Source organism: Lissotriton helveticus, chromosome 2_1 (genome assembly GCF_964261635.1).
Source record: "Lissotriton helveticus chromosome 2_1, aLisHel1.1, whole genome shotgun sequence".
Classification (NCBI taxonomy): Eukaryota; Metazoa; Chordata; class Amphibia; order Caudata; family Salamandridae; genus Lissotriton; species Lissotriton helveticus.
This window is the reverse complement of record NC_136059.1, coordinates 1791402342-1791420094: the sequence shown is the minus strand read 5'-3', so window position 1 is coordinate 1791420094 and position 17753 is coordinate 1791402342. Positions and strand designations below refer to the sequence as shown.

General features: G+C 47.9%; 1 protein-coding gene across 2 annotated transcripts in view; it reads left to right on the top strand.

Moving 5' to 3' along the window:
- ZGRF1 (zinc finger GRF-type containing 1) overlaps positions 1-17753 on the top strand; it is an 829426-nt gene that overhangs the window by 668685 nt on the left and 142988 nt on the right. For both annotated transcript variants that reach the window (XM_078676730.1, XM_078676729.1), the window contains exon 23: positions 5600-5677. In XM_078676730.1, coding sequence (XP_078532856.1) covers positions 5600-5677 — 78 coding nt within the window. The remainder of the gene's footprint in view (positions 1-5599; positions 5678-17753) is intronic.

Sequence of the window (17753 nt, the reverse complement as noted above, 5' to 3'; positions counted from 1 at the left end):
TCTTAAAGATTCCGCAGCCCCCTACATCGGCCCTGGCTTCATCGGATAGGAGTATGGAACTCGCGAAGTTCTTTGAATCTAAAATGTCCAATATTTTGACCTCACTTCCTCAGCCATCTCAGCTATCTTGCTGGGATAGCGTGGCTCCTGAGACTTGCTCAGCAGAGGCTCCTCGACCACAGCTTAATGCCTTTAGGGCTGTATCATTGGATGAACTTGATAAGACTCTGGCCAAGATGAAAAGTGGCTCTCCTTGTGACCCCGCTCCCATGAGGTTTTTGAAACAAGTCACTCCCGTGATTGTTCCTTCAGTCCTGGAGCTGATCAATTCCTCCCTATCACAAGGTTCCGTCCCTCCTAGTTGGAAGGGGGCGGTAGTTAAAGCCCTATTAAAGAAACCCCAGCTGGATCCGGCCGATCTGGCCAATTATAGGCCGATCTCGCTCTTACCTGGCATTAGTAAAATCGCTGAAAAACTGGTTAATGTCCAGTTGTCCCAGTTCCTGGAATCTAACAAACTCTTGCGTTGCTCCCAAACGGGGTTTCGCCCTGGTCAGGGCACGGACACTGCCCTCCTCGCTGTCATCGAGGAGGCTAGGTGCATTTTGGGTTCAGGGGGATCAGTGGCAGTGATCCTCCTGGACCTAAGTGCAGCCTTTGACACGGTGAATCACCGTGTCCTGATCCATCGGCTGGCCAGGACGGGGCTCGGGGGCACTGCCTTAGCCTGGATAGAGTCATTCTTGTCGGGCCGCACGTTCCAGGTCTGGGATGGCAACTCTCGTTCTGACCATCTTCCCCTTCTAAGTGGGGTGCCCCAAGGCTCCTCACTTAGTCCCACTCTTTTTAATGCATACATGGCCCCTCTGGAAGATGTGGTTGCCCCCTTTGGTATCAAGATTGTGAGTTACGCGGACGACACGCAACTGGTCGTCTCTCTCTCACTTCTTGACCAACGCTCAGATAATCTGCTACACTGCCTTCAGGAAATTCATTTTTGGATGTGCGATTCCTCACTCAAACTTAACGGGTCCAAGACAGAAATTATGCTGCTGGGAAAAAAATGGACAGCGATTCCACCATCTGTCTGGCCCGATACTATGGGTGAGGTTCCCGCTCCCAAAACAGAGATCAAGAGCCTGGGGGTCTGGCTCGATCAGGACTTATCCATGAAAATCCAGGCTAAAAAAACAGCAGGAACTTGTTTTGGACTTTTACGCTCTGTCCGTAAGATTCTCCCTCTGCTTCCCCCTCTGTCCAGGAAGCTTCTAGTCCAAGGATTGGTACTTTCACGACTGGACTACAGCAATGTGATTTACTTAGGGGCCCCTGAAGACACTCTTGGCAAACTTCAACGAACACAAAACGCGGCAGCCAGGATGTTGATTGGCCTTTCGTCTCGAGCCTCTGCTAGACCAGCGCTTAAAGCCCTCCACTGGCTTCCTGTGCGAGAGAGGATCGATTTTAAGGCTATGTGTATCTCCCATAAGCTTCTGAATGGGCAAGGCCCTCCGATTTTAACGGGTCTGGTCACCCCGTACAAAGCCTCGAGATCTCTGCGCTCGGATAGTGAGCGACTGGCAACCGTCCCCAAGTTTAGGAAGGTACGCACGGGAGGCCGTCGCTTTTCTGTGAGGGCAGCCGCACGCTGGAATTCGCTTCCCCGTGGCCTGCAAGTGGAATCTTGCCATTTGCGCTTTCGTAAGCAGCTTAAAACTTTTATTTTTCCTAAATAGGTCCTTTTGCTTCCTTCTGCCCGTTTCTGACTTTTGACTTTATAGCGCGGGGATGCCTCCGGGTCACCAGGCGCTCTATAAATCTCTAAATAAATAAATAATAAATAGTCGTTGAAGGTGAGATCAAATTCCCTCTAAGCTCCTCCCTTGTGCTGTGGGAGCCTGTACAAGCAGTAACTGGAAATAGAGGCCAGTGAAGCAGGCCCCCACCTTTCTTTTTGTGATCTCTGAGGGTATCAGGGTGAATTGACACTCTGTCCAGCCACTACCCTCCTACAGCTAGCCACTGGCTACTGGACTAGTGGGACTGCAGTAAACTATGTCAAGACATCAGGCACCTGTGATCAGATCCCTGACCCCACTAGAGCGGCGTCCTCACTCACGACGGGAGGGCACTTCTGTTGCTTTGGGTGGGGGTTATGGGGCTGATCAAGAACGTTTGACTTCACATCATATGCTGAAACTATATCCTTTCAATCTAAAGATTGGTATCAAGGCTCTAGTGAATGAGAGCAGCCCTGTGTAGCATGAACTGTAAAATGCAATGCTTATTGTGTGTTTTCATTTTAACTGTGTTTTATAGTGCTTGGCGTCTAGGCTCTATAATACTGTTTGGGGTCAGAACTCTGTCCCAGAGGTTTGTAGAGACATCTGGTTTTCACTGTTTATCCTAGTTTTATGTGTAGTATAATTATCTTGTGTGTATTAAAGTACTTTTGTTTTATAAAAAGTAAAGCACTGACAGGACATTGAGTTTATCAGCTGGTGGTACGGTTTACACTGTATTCTGAATGTCTAACCCCACCTCACCTTGAGTAAGCCGTGGACTGCTCTGTCTCGCTACCCTGAGAGAGTCAAGTGCTGGAGAGAAGTACTTGGTTATCTAGTTTTGGGTCCACTAGTACTGAGGCCCCAGGACACCAGTGAGGCAACACTCCAGTTGATGCGATTGGAGCGCTGTTACCCCTGAGTGCCTGGTGCCCAAGAAGCCGGGCCTAACAGCGGGTCTTCCTCAGGACTAAAACAGATCAAAGGGCAGTCTTGATTGTATTCAAAGAAAGATACATATGGCGTGTTGGAAATTTTTTATTTTAACTATGTATATGTTAATGTGATGTATTGTTCTTTATGTTCTTCTGACAGCCCTTGAAAATAGAAATATGAGATAGATATACTTTTTTTGATATGTGAAAAATAATTAATTTAAAACAAGTTAATGGTTGTGTTGTGTCAGTGGTTTTTAGATATCATTTTCTTGAAAGATTTGTGTTATTTGAGTCAAGAGAAGTTTCACACATGTTTGAGGGATCATTTACGGGCTCTTCTAGTATTTAATGTTTAATGGAAATAATTATTTTACAATTCAAATCATCTGTTCCTGCAGCAGCTCCAGCTAGGCACTGGACGTCAGGCTGAGACCATGCACAACCGGCTGCACCTCCCAGCAGGCTCTGCTGCACCTTGCTATACTTTTACCTGGTAGCTTTGCTGTCACCTCCCACCACAATATGCACACCTCTAAAAACAGTTTATTCAGATTGATAAGTCTCTTAACAGTCAGGTCTCCATCACTTACAGGCCTAGGAGACTTCCTCTTTGCCTTCTTCAGACGGTGTGTTAGCTGACTTCAATACCTCACTCCAAGATTTGGATCTGCTCTAGCAGATTCATGTCCCACACATTAAAGAGCACCCTTTTAATACCATTGTTTAAAAATGTGACTATAAAAAATAAATCCAGTTATTTTGGTCTGTCACTCTTAGATTGACTTCCAACTACCCTGCTCCATAGTATCTCCTGAGTTACTAAAAACCTATACGCAAAAAGGGTCTTGCTATACTGACCTTCTTTTCCTTGCTCAGCAAATCACTACCCTTAAATCTACCATCCAAAGTTGGGAATACTTCTGATACAGCCTTTGGTTTTGCTTCCACTGTAAACATTCTCCTTATGTACTTAGCTAAGATTAGACTTAAATTCATGAGTCAGGGGAACTGAAGAACTGAGACCTGAAGGAGAAAGTGTAATTTCCTCGCAAATAAACAGCTAGGTTGCAGGACTGTTCAGTATAAGAAAGGTATGCCTTTTTAAAATGCCTCCCCCTCCCCCATGTTTTAATGGATTTGGTGCTATATTGGTAACCTGCTTCTAAACAACTTCCAGTGCATGTGTGCTGACCCCTAAAACATAGAAAATCAATCTTTGAGGCCCTTTGATAGTTATTAAAAACCTAATTCATTGGTAAACATTTGAGTGCAAATGTTTGCCCCCCCCCCCCCCCCCCCCTAAGCACGTATAGCCCTGTGTCAAGGTCCTGACAGGCTCTCAGATTCCACATTGATTCTAGTTAGCTGTCCCCATCCCCGAGCTGTCCCTGAAATTGTGCAAAGGTCCCTTATCAGAAAGATTCCTATCTGCAGGATTGGTATCTACACCCTGGTATCTCGGCTTATGTCCCTAACATTTAGCAGTAGCCAAAGGGGAAGATATTTAGCTTCCTATAAAGCGACCCTGAAGAAGAGAGGAGAAACATCTCTTCCTCCTGTGGACTCAGTCCCCCAGAAGAGCTCCTGGGAGTCTGTGAGCATTCGGAGCGCCCAACTCACATTTGCTTTCAACTGCCTTTGGACTCACAGTCATTGCTGTTAAAAGTGACACTATGTTTTTGGACAGAAGGTGTTCTAAAAACGAAACTTTTAAAAAACTGTTTTCTGAGGGTTTAAGTTTGGGTCAAGTGCTAATAAGTACTGCAGTACTGCCCAGGGTATATATTTTGAAAAGGACAGTCTCCTAAAATAACATTGAATTTTGAGATCTACGTTGTTTTCCATGGACCCCTTTAGCCCTTTATTTAAAGAATCATACCTTATCACTCCCCTTGCCCTTTGTTTATAATGTCGGTATCGTGTGTTTTCCACACCTTGCTGTTCCAGAGAGAGGAGACATAGTATTTCAACTGAGTTACCTTTTTTTAACAACTGCAGAAGACAAAGGAGAGTTCACTTACAGTTGCTATGTTGTGGAAATAAAGCCTTCGAGAAATCGCGCGCCTACATATAACTTTCTTTTAGGGTCTGTCAGTTTTTCTAAAAGGAGAAAGCAGAGCAGTGTTATCAAAACAGGCGTTAATGGGCAGGCGTGCAGAGCGCGGCTCATGGGCTTGAGACCAGGGCGCAGTAAAAAGGTGCCCATAGCGTGGGAGAACTTGGGCCCAATGTTTGCTGTCGCATTACTCATTCGGCGTCACGTGGTATGCAGCCATCTTTATTGGTGTCTGTTTCATCATCCAGTGAAAACCATTCTGTTTTCCAGTTCACTTCCCGGTGACTATAAACACAGAATTATTGAATTACTTGCCACTGTAGCAGATTGTGGGGCCGAATAGATTGCCTGAGGGAACAAGTATGTCTCTTGTGTTTCTGAAATGATGGTATTTGAACCTCTCCTGGATTAAGTGTACGTGAAATGTGAGATGTTTCTGTCTAACTTTGTAAAAGAAATAGGTCTTTCTACAGGATTCAGGCGATATGCCCGGCAGTTTTTAAAGCCATTAATTGTTAGGATCACCCACTCTTGTCAGTGATAAAAGTTTGCAATAATCCTTGGCTACCCAATGAGATGGTAAGTACAGCAAATGGGAAAAACATTCACTATAGTCTACAGTAGAAAGTAAACATTGAGCATGTCCATGTAAGCACTTCATGACCCCCCTGCAGATGCCTGCCTTGATCCTGGAGAATGTATGTGGCGCCAAATACACCATTGCACATGTTCAGTTGCAATCAAGTATTTATGTAGAATCTCATATTTTCTGTATGCAAACTGATGTTGATCACTCAGTACTTCATGTTTCTTCTCTACAGGTTACTTGAATTAGGATTTGACAAGTTTATAAGAGTTGGCAGTGTTCGGAAAATTGCTAAACCCATATTACCGTATAGGTGAGTGTGTCTAGATCATATCTTAACATAAGCCTTGTATGTTGTTGAAGTAAGGGTCATTGCCCGTTCTCTCTCCGGTTGATATACCGAGGTGAGTGATGTAACTTGGGGAGATAAAGGAACTGCATATTGCATGCAGGTTGCCTTCGATCAACTTTTTTTTTTGGAAGAACTACCTCATGTATCCATCTAAATAGGCTAGTGTAGCAGCTTGCAAACAAAATATAATGTTCTGATGGATACTTTTAATTGCAGATTCCTCTCCTTTAGACTATTCCCCAGGAGCCAGACTGAATCCAGATGTGTTTCTTTCCATGTAGCTCCTTATGGCTCTGTGTCGACTCCTTACTGCCCTTGAGTGACGGAACATCGCCACATATAAATGCCACCCCTGCTTTCCGACGACAGTTCCTTTCTTCTGTTCCTTTAAACACAGATCTGGAACTCCACTAATTCTTTCATCGGTCTCCTTAAAACCAAATCCAGTGTGCAAGAGAGCAATGCCTCCTAAAACTACAAACTTCAACCCATGCCTCGACTGCAGAAGACAGATGCCAGTCATGAACCAACACACTGAGTCTCTTATGTGTTTAGGCTCAGGGCACAATTCCAAGTCGTGCGAGATGTTCATCCTCATGCACCCCCAAGGTGATCTGGGACTGAGAAGTGAAGTTGTACATCACCGAACCAGGATGAAGTTGTGGGCTTCGTGTAAGTCCAGCTCCCACTCCTAGTCGAGGGCATGGGCCCGCTCACGCTGCAGAGGTTGTTCACTGTCGAAGTGCTCTGGTAAGTTAAAGTCCAAATGAAACACAATAATACAAAGTGGGATTCGACCCCATCAACCCACTCTCTGTTTAAATAGAAGTTGCAAGGGCGTCCCAGTCTCTGATTGGGGAACAGATGCGCAGTTGATCTCAATCCACCCAGAATTTCCTGGGTCATCGGCGATGCTGTAGCACATAAAGGCCTTTAGAGAGGCCATGCTGAGTATTTTGGCACTTTTCCAGCTCCCTTTGGCATGCCTTTGGGCAAGAAGGATCATCAGGGGCCTTAAACCAGGTTATCTTTAATTGAACACTATTATAGATTATTCGTTAGCCCTCTCTGCCCTTTTTGCATATACTGGAACCATCTTTGTTTATATCACCTGTTGTGGTGTGGTTTATTAAATGTTTGACACACATGTTCCCTCTCAAGTCATTTGGGATGCCACAGTTGGACTTTGGTCTTAACGTTTCACATGTGTTCGATCTTTGATATGATGCACACCTTCGTGTTGCATCTTGTGACCCTCAAGGTTTTGTTCCTCATTGTGATCACTTCAGGTCACCGCATGAATAAACTCAAGGCATTGTCGGTGTAACTGCACTACACCGCCTTTTTTCTGGACTAGCTGTTGTTGAGGACTCTGTCAGTCGTCCTGCAGAAAGGTGTAACTCCTATCAACGTTGGGCAATGCATCACCTTCCCGTCATTCTTTGGCCCACCTCATTCCTCGAAAGTCAATGAAAGACTCCCATCAGTTGGACCTCAGTCCTTTAAGCTTTTACATAAGTCGTGCCAAGGACCATTGGGGGGACATTTACCTTTTGTGGGATTCTCTGGGGGAAAGAAGGGTATGGTTGTACAGAAACGGACTCCATCCAGGTGGATAGTGATTTAGATCTGCTATGCACTGCCAAAGAACCAGCCTCTGGAGGGACTGAGGACCCATTCTATTAGGAATAAGGTTGCTACCACTGTGTTGGCATGCAGAATTTATGTCCTTGCATATGCCAGGCTGCAACACATGCATTTGGTGCTCATGTTCACAAAGCACCACTGCCTTGACAACCAGGTCCGACAGGAAGGCCATTTCTCCAATTTGGTCCTTCAGGACTTATTGATCAGAGTCCTCTCCACAGACCTTCTACCGTTGGGAGATACTGATTTAGTATCTATGTTCCTTCCCTTGGTGATGCTCTTACTGGGGGATACTCTACATAATCCGATTACTTACTCCAGCCTTTCCAATCTCTGGAGTCGCCATTTTTTACCATCTAAAAAAGGTCCCAAGTTGGAGATGTACACACGTGTACCTGTAATTGTTAATGCTCCACATCTGAGGGCACAGAAAGTGTCAAGCAAGGAGTGGGACTTCAAAGCAGTGTTTCACTTCTCCACCTCCTAACGTACAGGTGCACTTATTAGAAAACCTCTGGATCCAGTCTGGAACCTAGGGAATATTCTAAAGGTGAGTAATCTGTGGCTAGATAGAATACCCACCAGAAAGAATGTTACAGAAGGTTAGAAATCTGTTTGCTTTCCAATATTTGTCAATATTAGGCATTGCTTTGTCAAAGTGTCATTTTATTTTTAAGCTTTTCATATGATTACAGTAGTGTGACCTATTTTTCTGATTATGATAGACCAGCAATTCTCAGACTCCAATTACTGTAAAAGGTATGTGTGCCGAAGACCCATTTGGTTTTACACCAATGTTTTGAGAAACTTGACTTACCTCTGGACAAATGTACCTGTCAACCTCTAGGCTAACAGTCCCACACACAGTGTATTTGTAGGGCTCGCTCCCTGTTCTTCTGCCAAGCTCGCCTCCAGTGGTGACCTCCAGTCAGCAACTTATTTTGGGTCTGGTGATGCTTGACCATCAGTTTGCCAAATCCAAATATTTAGTGACCATAGTAATAGTGAGTATGAGAAACTAGCTATTTCGGTTTTCATCATATCTTCATCTGCAGCTTAGAATAATTGACAAAATTAAAAATTGCCATATTTCTCTCATCCTATGTGACTTCATCTGGCCCTTTGAACAGTGGTGGTAGGCAGTAAATGGGGGGGACAGGGGGTGGCAGGTGAAAAGGGTGAAAAAATCTAACTAGAAAAAAATACTTATTTATTTATTTATTTATAATCCTCGACCGGCCACGTCTCTCCTTGCTTTCCTGCTGACCTCCCAGAACAAAAGCAGGAACTGGAAGGATACATAGGCTTCCCTCCCCTAAGCCAATCGCAACCCTGCAACGCAGCGTTGTGATTGGTCTGAGCGCTGTCATCCGGCACTCAGACAGGGAATGGGAGCATGGGCAAGACCCCCACCAGGCTTTGTAATGCAGCCTGGTGGGGAATATGCAAAGTGCGCCTGACTGTTTGGCTGGCCCAAGACGGTCGGCCAAATAGTCATGCACACTTAGAGTGTGCCCTCCACTCCTCCCACTGTGACCCCAGCCCCGCCCACCTTAACCCAGCCCCTCAGCTACCAAAAATAAATTGATAATAGCAAATTTATTATCATTTTATTTTTATTTTTTCACTCCTTGAAAGCTGTAGGGCGGCACTCCGGAGCGGAGGAGTCGCCCCTGCCTTTGAAGAGGGTGCCCCTTTCTGCATGGTTACCCCCCACGTTTTGCCTGACATCTGATGCAACCTGACCTGATGTGCCCTGAGTCCCTGCCAATCAGGTTCCCAGGGCCTGTGTTTCTTTCCCCAAACTGTACCTTTCTACCCACATTTGGATCTTCTCTGGCCAAAGGTAAGCCCCTTGTAAAAGGTACCATGGGTACCAAAGACACTGTGACCAGGGAAGGCCTCTAAGGGCTGCAGCACCTATTGTGCCACCCTTGCAGACCCTGCACCTTAACAGCCACACACTGCCATTGCAGGCTGCATGTTTGGGTGCAGAGAAAACTGAAGAGCCGATATGGCACACATCACTGTGTGCAATGCCTGCAACCCACTGCCTGACGCCTTGGTAAGTCACCCTTCTAGCAGAGTGCACTAGCCCTAAGGGGAGGGTACAGTTGCATGAACCCTGTACCCCTACATTGTCGAAGCCCATTCTTAGGCATTGTAAGGGTAGTAAAGTCATAAAGAGTATATGTTTCGGGAGTTGGTCATCATGAACTTCACAGCTCCATAATGGCTTTACTACAACCTGGGAAGTTTAGTAGCAAACATCTCAGCATATTAAACCCACACTGATGCCAGTGTTGGATTTAATGTAAAATGCACTCAGAGTGCATCTTAGAGATGCCCCCTGAAAATCGACCTGCCCTGGTGTGGTTCCTGAATTGCTGCCCACCATTTGCCACCACAAGACAGGTTTCTTGACCGCTGGGTAGAGAGCCTTCGCTCTGTAGGTCCAGAAACAAAGCTCATTCTGGCCAGAGGTGTCATACTTCCTCCCCCAGGATAAGCTGGGTCCACGAAAGGGGAAACTTCAAAGGCCTGCCGCCTTTAAAAGCTGTCCCTGCCTTTTGCTGGCCCCAGCAACTGGCTCCCAACGGTTCTGCCCCCAGCAACTGGCTTCCAACGCTTCTATGCCCACTTTGGGCAGAAGAATCGTTGGGAAAACTGAGCTAGGAAGAGAGGTGTGCACACCTTTGCCAACATCACCCCTCAGGTGGCGTAGCCGAGGTGAAGCACACTTCTCAGTCCCCTCCATCTTGAAGATGGGGGGACTCATTCCAAAAAGAATAACCCATTTCAGTTATTCTGTAACTCTCCACTGAAGAAAAACAAAGGTTTTTCTTGTAAAGCCCTCACACTCCAGGGTTCCCTTGGTGGCGTGCTTCATTATCGGGTCGATCCCATTCCACTGCGTATTGGGGTGTGTTGCGACCTACGGTCTATGTGGGAGCACTTTTTGTTGTTTATATACAATCATAAAGAAGCTGTTAAAAAAGGAATGGGATTGGGGGTTGTTGGTAAGTAGGTGTCCCTTAATTAATTTTATCTTCTAGTCAGTATGATTAAAACATTGGGGGAGTTTTAGGTAAGAGATTTGTATTGGATCTGTTCTCCTAAAACATGGTGTTCGCAAATATTTTCCCGTGGGGCCACAAAGTTTGGTCTATGGTGTGACCGAGGGCCCCACTGATGCCAGTGGGGGGTGTAAAGTGGGTGCTGGGGAAGCAAAGCATGTATATCTGACAGAAACACGTTAGTGATAGATTCCTTACCTTAGAATTACCCCCAGGGCGTCAGACTGGATCCAGAAAGTTTTCGTCAGCAGTACCCCTGCGCGTCGGTAGGCGTAGTCGTGCGGCTCTGCATACGTCGTTGGCATCGTAGTCGCCAAGATGACGTCGCTGGAGCTACTTAGATGCGCCCCACACGCTTTCTTTTTCCGCGCCAGCAAGCGCAGATCCGGAGAGAGCGGTACCCCCACAGTTATTTGTGGGATGCCCAGGTTTAAGTCTTGCGCGACTTGTCCCCGCACGATGTCGTGACGGTCCTGCACCGTGAGTGTCTCCACTGCCTGGGTCCTGCACCGTGAGTGTCTCTACTGCCTGGGGCGCGACCAAGACTCTGAGCCATGCCTCGTATGCCAGGCCATGGCCCTGAAAACTTTGCGGGAACGGTCCCGAAAGGTGCTGGAGGCCTGGGAGCCAGCTCCTCACCATACAAGGTTCCGGTGCCGTGGCAGGTCGAGGGACCAGTCGCGGAGCCACCACCACCATCATTCGAAGAAGTCTTCGCACACAGAGTCGGGTAAGGCGAAGTACAAGAAATCAAAGAAGCGTCGCCGCTCTACGCTTTCCCCTAGCCTGTCAAGTGACACGGCTGAGGCTGCGGGTGGTGCCTCTCCCATGGCTTCAGCGGAGCCTGAACAGTTGCCGATGGCCTACCCACCCTTCCCGGGACCGTCGGCGACTCCGGCCCAGCTACAGGACTTCCTGTCAGCCGGTTCAGGCCCGATGTCCCCGATGACTCCGGTCTCGACACCGCGAGGTCCGTTGGCCTTGTACGACCTCCATCGACGTCTATGGCACCGCCACTGGCTTTCACCCCAACGTGGACATGGCGCCGGACCGGTGTCGATCAATGCCGAAACCGACCATCGATGGGGAATTTTAATCCCTTTCTCCATCTGCCTCCCTCTTTACTGCCTGCCCGGCAGGTTGCGGAGGACGGGGAAGACTGGGAGGGCTCTGAGGACCCTATTGCAGCCCAGTGCGAGTTAGACCCGGACTGGGAAGAGGAATTGGAGGATGCAGGTGACCTGGATTTTACTCCAGAACCTGGCACACTCTCTCCTTCTACCGTGGCTATGGAGGAAGGTGGTACATATTCTGTGGTGTTGCGTGGGATCTCCGAGGATCTCCACCTCAAGCTCCCTACAATGGCCATCAGGACTAACCTCCTGACAGAAGTGCTTCGGCCGGCATCTTCCTCTACCGAACCGCTGCTGCCTTTCAATGACACACATTCGGACGTTCTTTTAGGCACCTGGTCCAGGCCCAACACAGGGGCTCCTGTGGATAGGAACATGGCCCGACGCCATCACCCAGCCCTGGGCGGCCCCATTTTCCTCTCCCAACAACCTACTCCTGAGAGCTTGGTTGACCAGGCCAATGTGTCCCCAAGCGCATTCCCATCCGCACCACCGGACTGGGAATCCAAGAAACTAGAACAGTTTGGGAAGAACATTTTTACTTCTGCCAGTTCAGAGCTGTGGTCTGTGAACACTACATGCCTCTTGGGCCGTTATTCCCACTCTGTGTGGGAAACAGTTGCGCAGGTGCTGCCTCAGGGTCCGGAGAGGCCCGGATGGTACTCTCGCAAGCTATTGCTGAGGGGAGAGACGCAGCAAAGTTCACAATTCTTTGTGGCCTTGACACCACCGACTCGCTGGGCAGGGCGATTTCCACAACAGTGGCGTTACGCAGCCACGCCTGGCTGAGGACGACTGGCTTTTCTGAGGATGTCCAGAACAGTCTGATGGACATGCCCTTTGATGGCACTCGCCTTTTTGGCGACAAGGCCGATAGTGTGTTGGAGCATTTTAAGGACTCACGGGCTACAGCGAAGTCCTTAGGCCTTTCGGCCATGTGCATTCCTTCTGCTACTGCTTTTCGCTCCTTCTGTGGCCAAGGAGTGGGTGCCCAAACACGTTCGTTTCAGAGCAACAGGCCTGCGCAGCAACAGTCTCAGCGCAGCCGCGAACATCGGACCCGCAGAGGTGGGTCCTGGGGCCAGCGGGCGGGTCAGTCCACCACCTCCCCTGCCGCCACTGCTGCCAAACCTTACTAGTCCGGCGTTTCAGGCCCACCAACCACCAGTGGGTGGCAGGATTCGCCATCACCTTCCCCACTGGCGCACCATCACTATGGACTGGTGAGTTTTACAGATTGTCCGAAGGGGATACTCCCTTCCCATCGAGACCACGCCTCCAGCCATGTCACCTCAGTACCACCACATGTCGGGGATCACTTGGTACTTCTATAGCAGGAAGTTGAGGCCCTCTTGGCCAAGGGGGCAATCGAGCGCGTACCGATGCCAGAAGTAGGTTGTGGTTGTTACTACCACTGCGTCCTATTTTAGCCCTCGGAACGTCAATCGCTTCCTCCGGAAGGAGAAGTTCAAGATGCTCACACTTGCTCAGGTAATGTCTGCCCTAGTCCCGCAAGACTGGATGGTAGCGTTGGACTTGCAGGACGCTTATTTTCATATCCCCGTCCTGCCGACCCACCGGCGTTACCTACGGTTCACAATAGGCCACGAGCACTTACAGTTCACCGTGCTCCGTTTTGGCCTCACCAGCGCCCCTCGGGTGTTCACGAAAGTGATGACGGTGGTCGCAGCTCATCTGGGCAGATCAGGGGTGTCAGTCTTCCCCTATCTCGGCGACTAGTTGTTGAAGGCAGGCTCGCCCCAGGCAGTCGTCTCCCACCTCCAGACTACAGCCGTCCTCCTGCATTTGCTGGTGTTCTCCATCAACGTGCCGAAGTCGCACCTGATTCCAACTCAGAAGCTACTGTTTATCGGAGCGGTTCTGGACACGGTGCATCACCATTTGGTTTCACACTTAAGTGAGCCATAGTCCTACTCAATTCCTTCACAGATGCTTTTATTTATTGGGGCAAACTGGGACATGATGAGGTTCAAGGCCTTTCCTCCACCGCAGTGAGGCTGGGACACTCAGGCTATGATCCAGATGATTCTGGTTCAGTCCTGGATATGGATTAGGATGGATCTAAAACTTCTTGCTCTCCTCGCCTCGTGCATCCTCCTTATCAGCAATACTAGATGTACTGGAACCAATAATTCCAGTGAATCCAGCATCAAGGATTTCCCTCCAACTTCTTATAGTTGGCCCAAGATCTCTATGGTGGCCCACCGATCCCACTTTGTCCTGCAGCAGACTGTTCTCGCTTCCCCAACCAGAGATCACTGTAGTGATGAATGCAGCGCAGCTGGGTTGGGATGGTCATCTAGGCCTGGTGGAGATTATAGGTCTCCAGTCTCCAGCAGAAAGCCAGCTCTATATCAATCTTCTTCAGCCCTGGGATATTCATTTGACCTTAAAGGCTTTCCTGCCAACTGTCAGGGGATGATGGTGCTGGTTCTCACCGATGGCACCATTGCCATGTATTACTGCATCAAGCAGGACGGAATGAATGGAATCCTGGGGCCTGTGTCTATAGGCTTTGCACCTCTGTAGGTGTCTGGAGCAGTAGAAAGTTTTGCTTGTAGCAAAACTCCCTGGCAGGTTTCCTGAATGCCAGAGAGGAAGAATTGAGCAGACATTGTTTGTCAGATCACAAGGGTTTCTGCATTCCAAGGTAGTGCAGCGTGCATTTGGTCCATGTGGAGATGCCTGGCTAGATCTGTGTGACACCATCGAGAATTCTCACCTTCAGGATTTTTCCATGTTGCAGTTTCCACGGGAGCACTCGAGCTGGAATGGAACATGGAACTCCTAAATGCCCTCCGGCCACTACCTCTCCTGCCCCAAGTTTTGAAGAAGATCAGGAATGGCCAGGATAAAGTTATTCTAATTATTTCAGACGGAGTCAGCAGAGGATGGTGCTTGAGGATCTCCTGTCTCAGCAACAGAGAATTCAAACTCCAGCAGCCTGCACCACAATTCATGGATATTGAGATGCCATTGCCTGTGTTTTGTGTTGCCGGCCGAGGTGATGGACGGTCACTGCTAGATTCCCTTCACAAAATCCATCTATGCTTGGTGCTGGGACTAATTTGTTTCCTGGTGCCTGAAACTCTGACCCCTTACAAGCTACGTTTTCTGATGTTACTTTGTTCTCTTTTTAGCCCAGCATGGTCTTGTAGTGGGCACTGCAAAAGGTTTTTTGGCAGCCGTTTCAGCCTTTCGACCTGTGTGCGTTTGCCGGACTAGTCATCCTTGTTTAAATCATCAGTTGTGATGCAGTTAAACGTTTGACGCACATGTTCCCTCCAAAGCCTTTTGCGATGCCTCAGTGGGACCTTAACTTTGCCTTGTCATTTCTTACGTGTAGGCTGCTCAAGCCTATGCATAGATGCTCGCTGTGACGTTTGCCGCTGAAAACGGTGTTCCTTGTTGCAGTTACGTCAGCTCATTGAGTGACGCTCTTTCATTGCAACTACACTGCACCACCTTCCAGTGGTGGCTGCTACCATATAAAGTGTGGGGGGATGGTAAAAATTAAATAAAAAAGAATTACTTGACTCGGCTGGCCACCTTAGTGCTCCTCTGCCATGCAGCACACAGAACAGACTCCCAGACTCCCCCACCCAATCCCGACACTGCTCTCATGCTATACACAGGGGGTGGGTAGAGCCGTGAACATGTCCTTGCCGGATTGCCCCATTGCCTCATGGTCATTGTAGTTTAGTATTTTTCATTCCAAATTCTCAAAATGTTCAAAAGTTCGTGGCCAGTGCCCGTATATTCTTCAATCATATCCCTAGACACGTGTTTCTGGTTAAATACCTTCATCAGTAGGGAAAAATATTTTCAGGGGTTGCTTGACATGCCACCGTCATCTCCACAGGATTATTACCACTCTCGGTGTGCACGGGCGTCTCCCAGAGCTTGTCAGCTCATGGCCCACGGGAGCCATTCAATACAAAACACAGGGGGTGGGGAGAGCCGCGAACATGTCCTTGCCGGATTGCACCATTGCCTCATGGTCATTGTAGTTTAGTATTTTTCATTCAAAATTCTCAAAATGTTCAAAGGTTTGTGGCCAGTGCCCGTATATTCTCCAATCATATCCCTAGACACGTGTTTCTGGTTAAACAACAGAGAATTCAAACTCCAGCAGGCTGCACCACAATGCATGGATATTGAGATGCCATTGCCTGTGTTTTGTGTTGCCGGCCGAGGTGATGGACAGTCACTGCTAGATGCCCTTCACAAAATCCATCTATGCTTGGTGCGGGACTAATTTGTTTCCTGGTGCCTGAAACTCTAACCCCTTGCAAGCTAAGTTTTCTGATGTTATTTTGTTCTCTTTTTAGCCCAGCATGGTCTTGTAGTGGGCCCTGCAAAAGGTTTTTTGGCAGCCGTTTCAGCCTTTCGACCTGTGTGCGTTTGCCGGACTAGTCATCCTTGTTTAAATCATCAGTTGTGATGCAGTTAAACGTTTGACGCACATGTTCCCTCCAAAGCCTTTTGCGATGCCTCAGTGGGACCTTAACTTTGCCTTGTCATTTCTTACGTGTAGGCTGCTCAAGCCTATGCATAGATGTTCGCTGTGACGTTTGCAGCTGAAAACGGTGTTCCTTGTTGCAGTTACGTCAGCTCATTGAGTGACGCTCTTTCATTGCAACTACACTGCACCACCTTCCAGTGGTGGCTGCTACCATATAAAGTGTGGGGGGATGGTAAAAATTAAATAAAAAAGACTTACTTGACTCTGCTGGCCACCTTAGTGCTCCTCTGCCATGCAGCACACAGAACAGACTCCCCCACCCAATCCCGACACTGCTCTCATGCTATTGCAAGCATGAGAGAAGCGCTGGGATTGGCCTGAGCAGGCTGGGCTGGAGCTCGCTCAGGCACAGGGAGTCTGTGCCGTGTCTCCACCCGGCTGTGGAATACAGCTAGGTTGGACGAAATCTAAGTGCGCTTGTTGGGTTGGCCGTCCTAAGACAGCTAGCCTAACCTACATGTGCACTTACTCCACCTCCCTGCCATGGTCCGACCCGTCACGCCCTAGACTGGCATCGAGTCAGTCATTAAAATAAAATGATAATAAAAGTATTTTATTATCATTTTATTTTTGCTGGCTCGTGGTGGGGGTGTCGCTGCTACGCCATTACGGAGGAGCCGCCGCTGCCACCTTTTTATCACACAAATTTGTGCTGGTGCACAGAAGCACTTATGCAACATCTTCGCGATCCAGTCTGGCGCCTGAGGAATATTCTGAAGGTGAATATCCACCAGAAAAGAGTTAAAAAAAAGGTAAGTAACATGCTCATCACTACTTCAACATAGATACTTTATTATGCTTGTGAGAAAGGGTCATACAACGTGTCCCCCATAGAAATGTCATACAAAAGCGCATCGCAGACATGGAAATGCACGCATTGAGCACAGCCTTGTGACTATGTAGCTGAGAATCATAGTTGCTACTCAGCGCCTTGAAACGTGACCACCCCACAACATGGGCGATTCTTGTTGCTTTTCTTGACAGGAAACAGATTACGTTTAAATGGCGTCAGGGGGCTAGAAATTAAATTGCTATCTTGTGCTGTCAAATAAACATGCAGTTGGGACTGAATCCATTGAGATGAGAAGAGTTCATCTTCGTATTGACCAATCAGATCTTTTGCGCCTTTACCTAGGTGCCCATGTGCTGAAAGCACCAAGAACTGGTAGTCCGGCAATTTAGATACATAGTTATTCAATGCCTTAACCAAAGACTACAATTTTACCGAAGTCCGCTAGATGGCGGCACTGTACTGTAGTAGCAATGATGCACTGCCCTTCTCTAACCATGTATGATATTACTTTCTGCGCATCAATCCAAAGGGAATACTTTTTGAGGAGCAGTGGTGGTTTTGTTGAGATTTTTATTTTGGCTTGTACGATTTGAGAACATAAAACAAAACTGTATAGCATTTCTTTCTGTTGATAAGGCACCGATGGGCCGTGAATCATGGGTGAGAGCTCAGCGAAATTAGTTTATGCACTGATTCTCTGCACCAATCTGATTAACAAGCATTGTCAAAGCCAATAAGTCTACAGTTGGCTGCCAGTATTTTGACTTGGTTAAATGCTTGTTTTGTTCTGTCATAGTTTTTGTAAAACATTATTTTGAGTGAGTGGGAGGAGAGAGGCCGC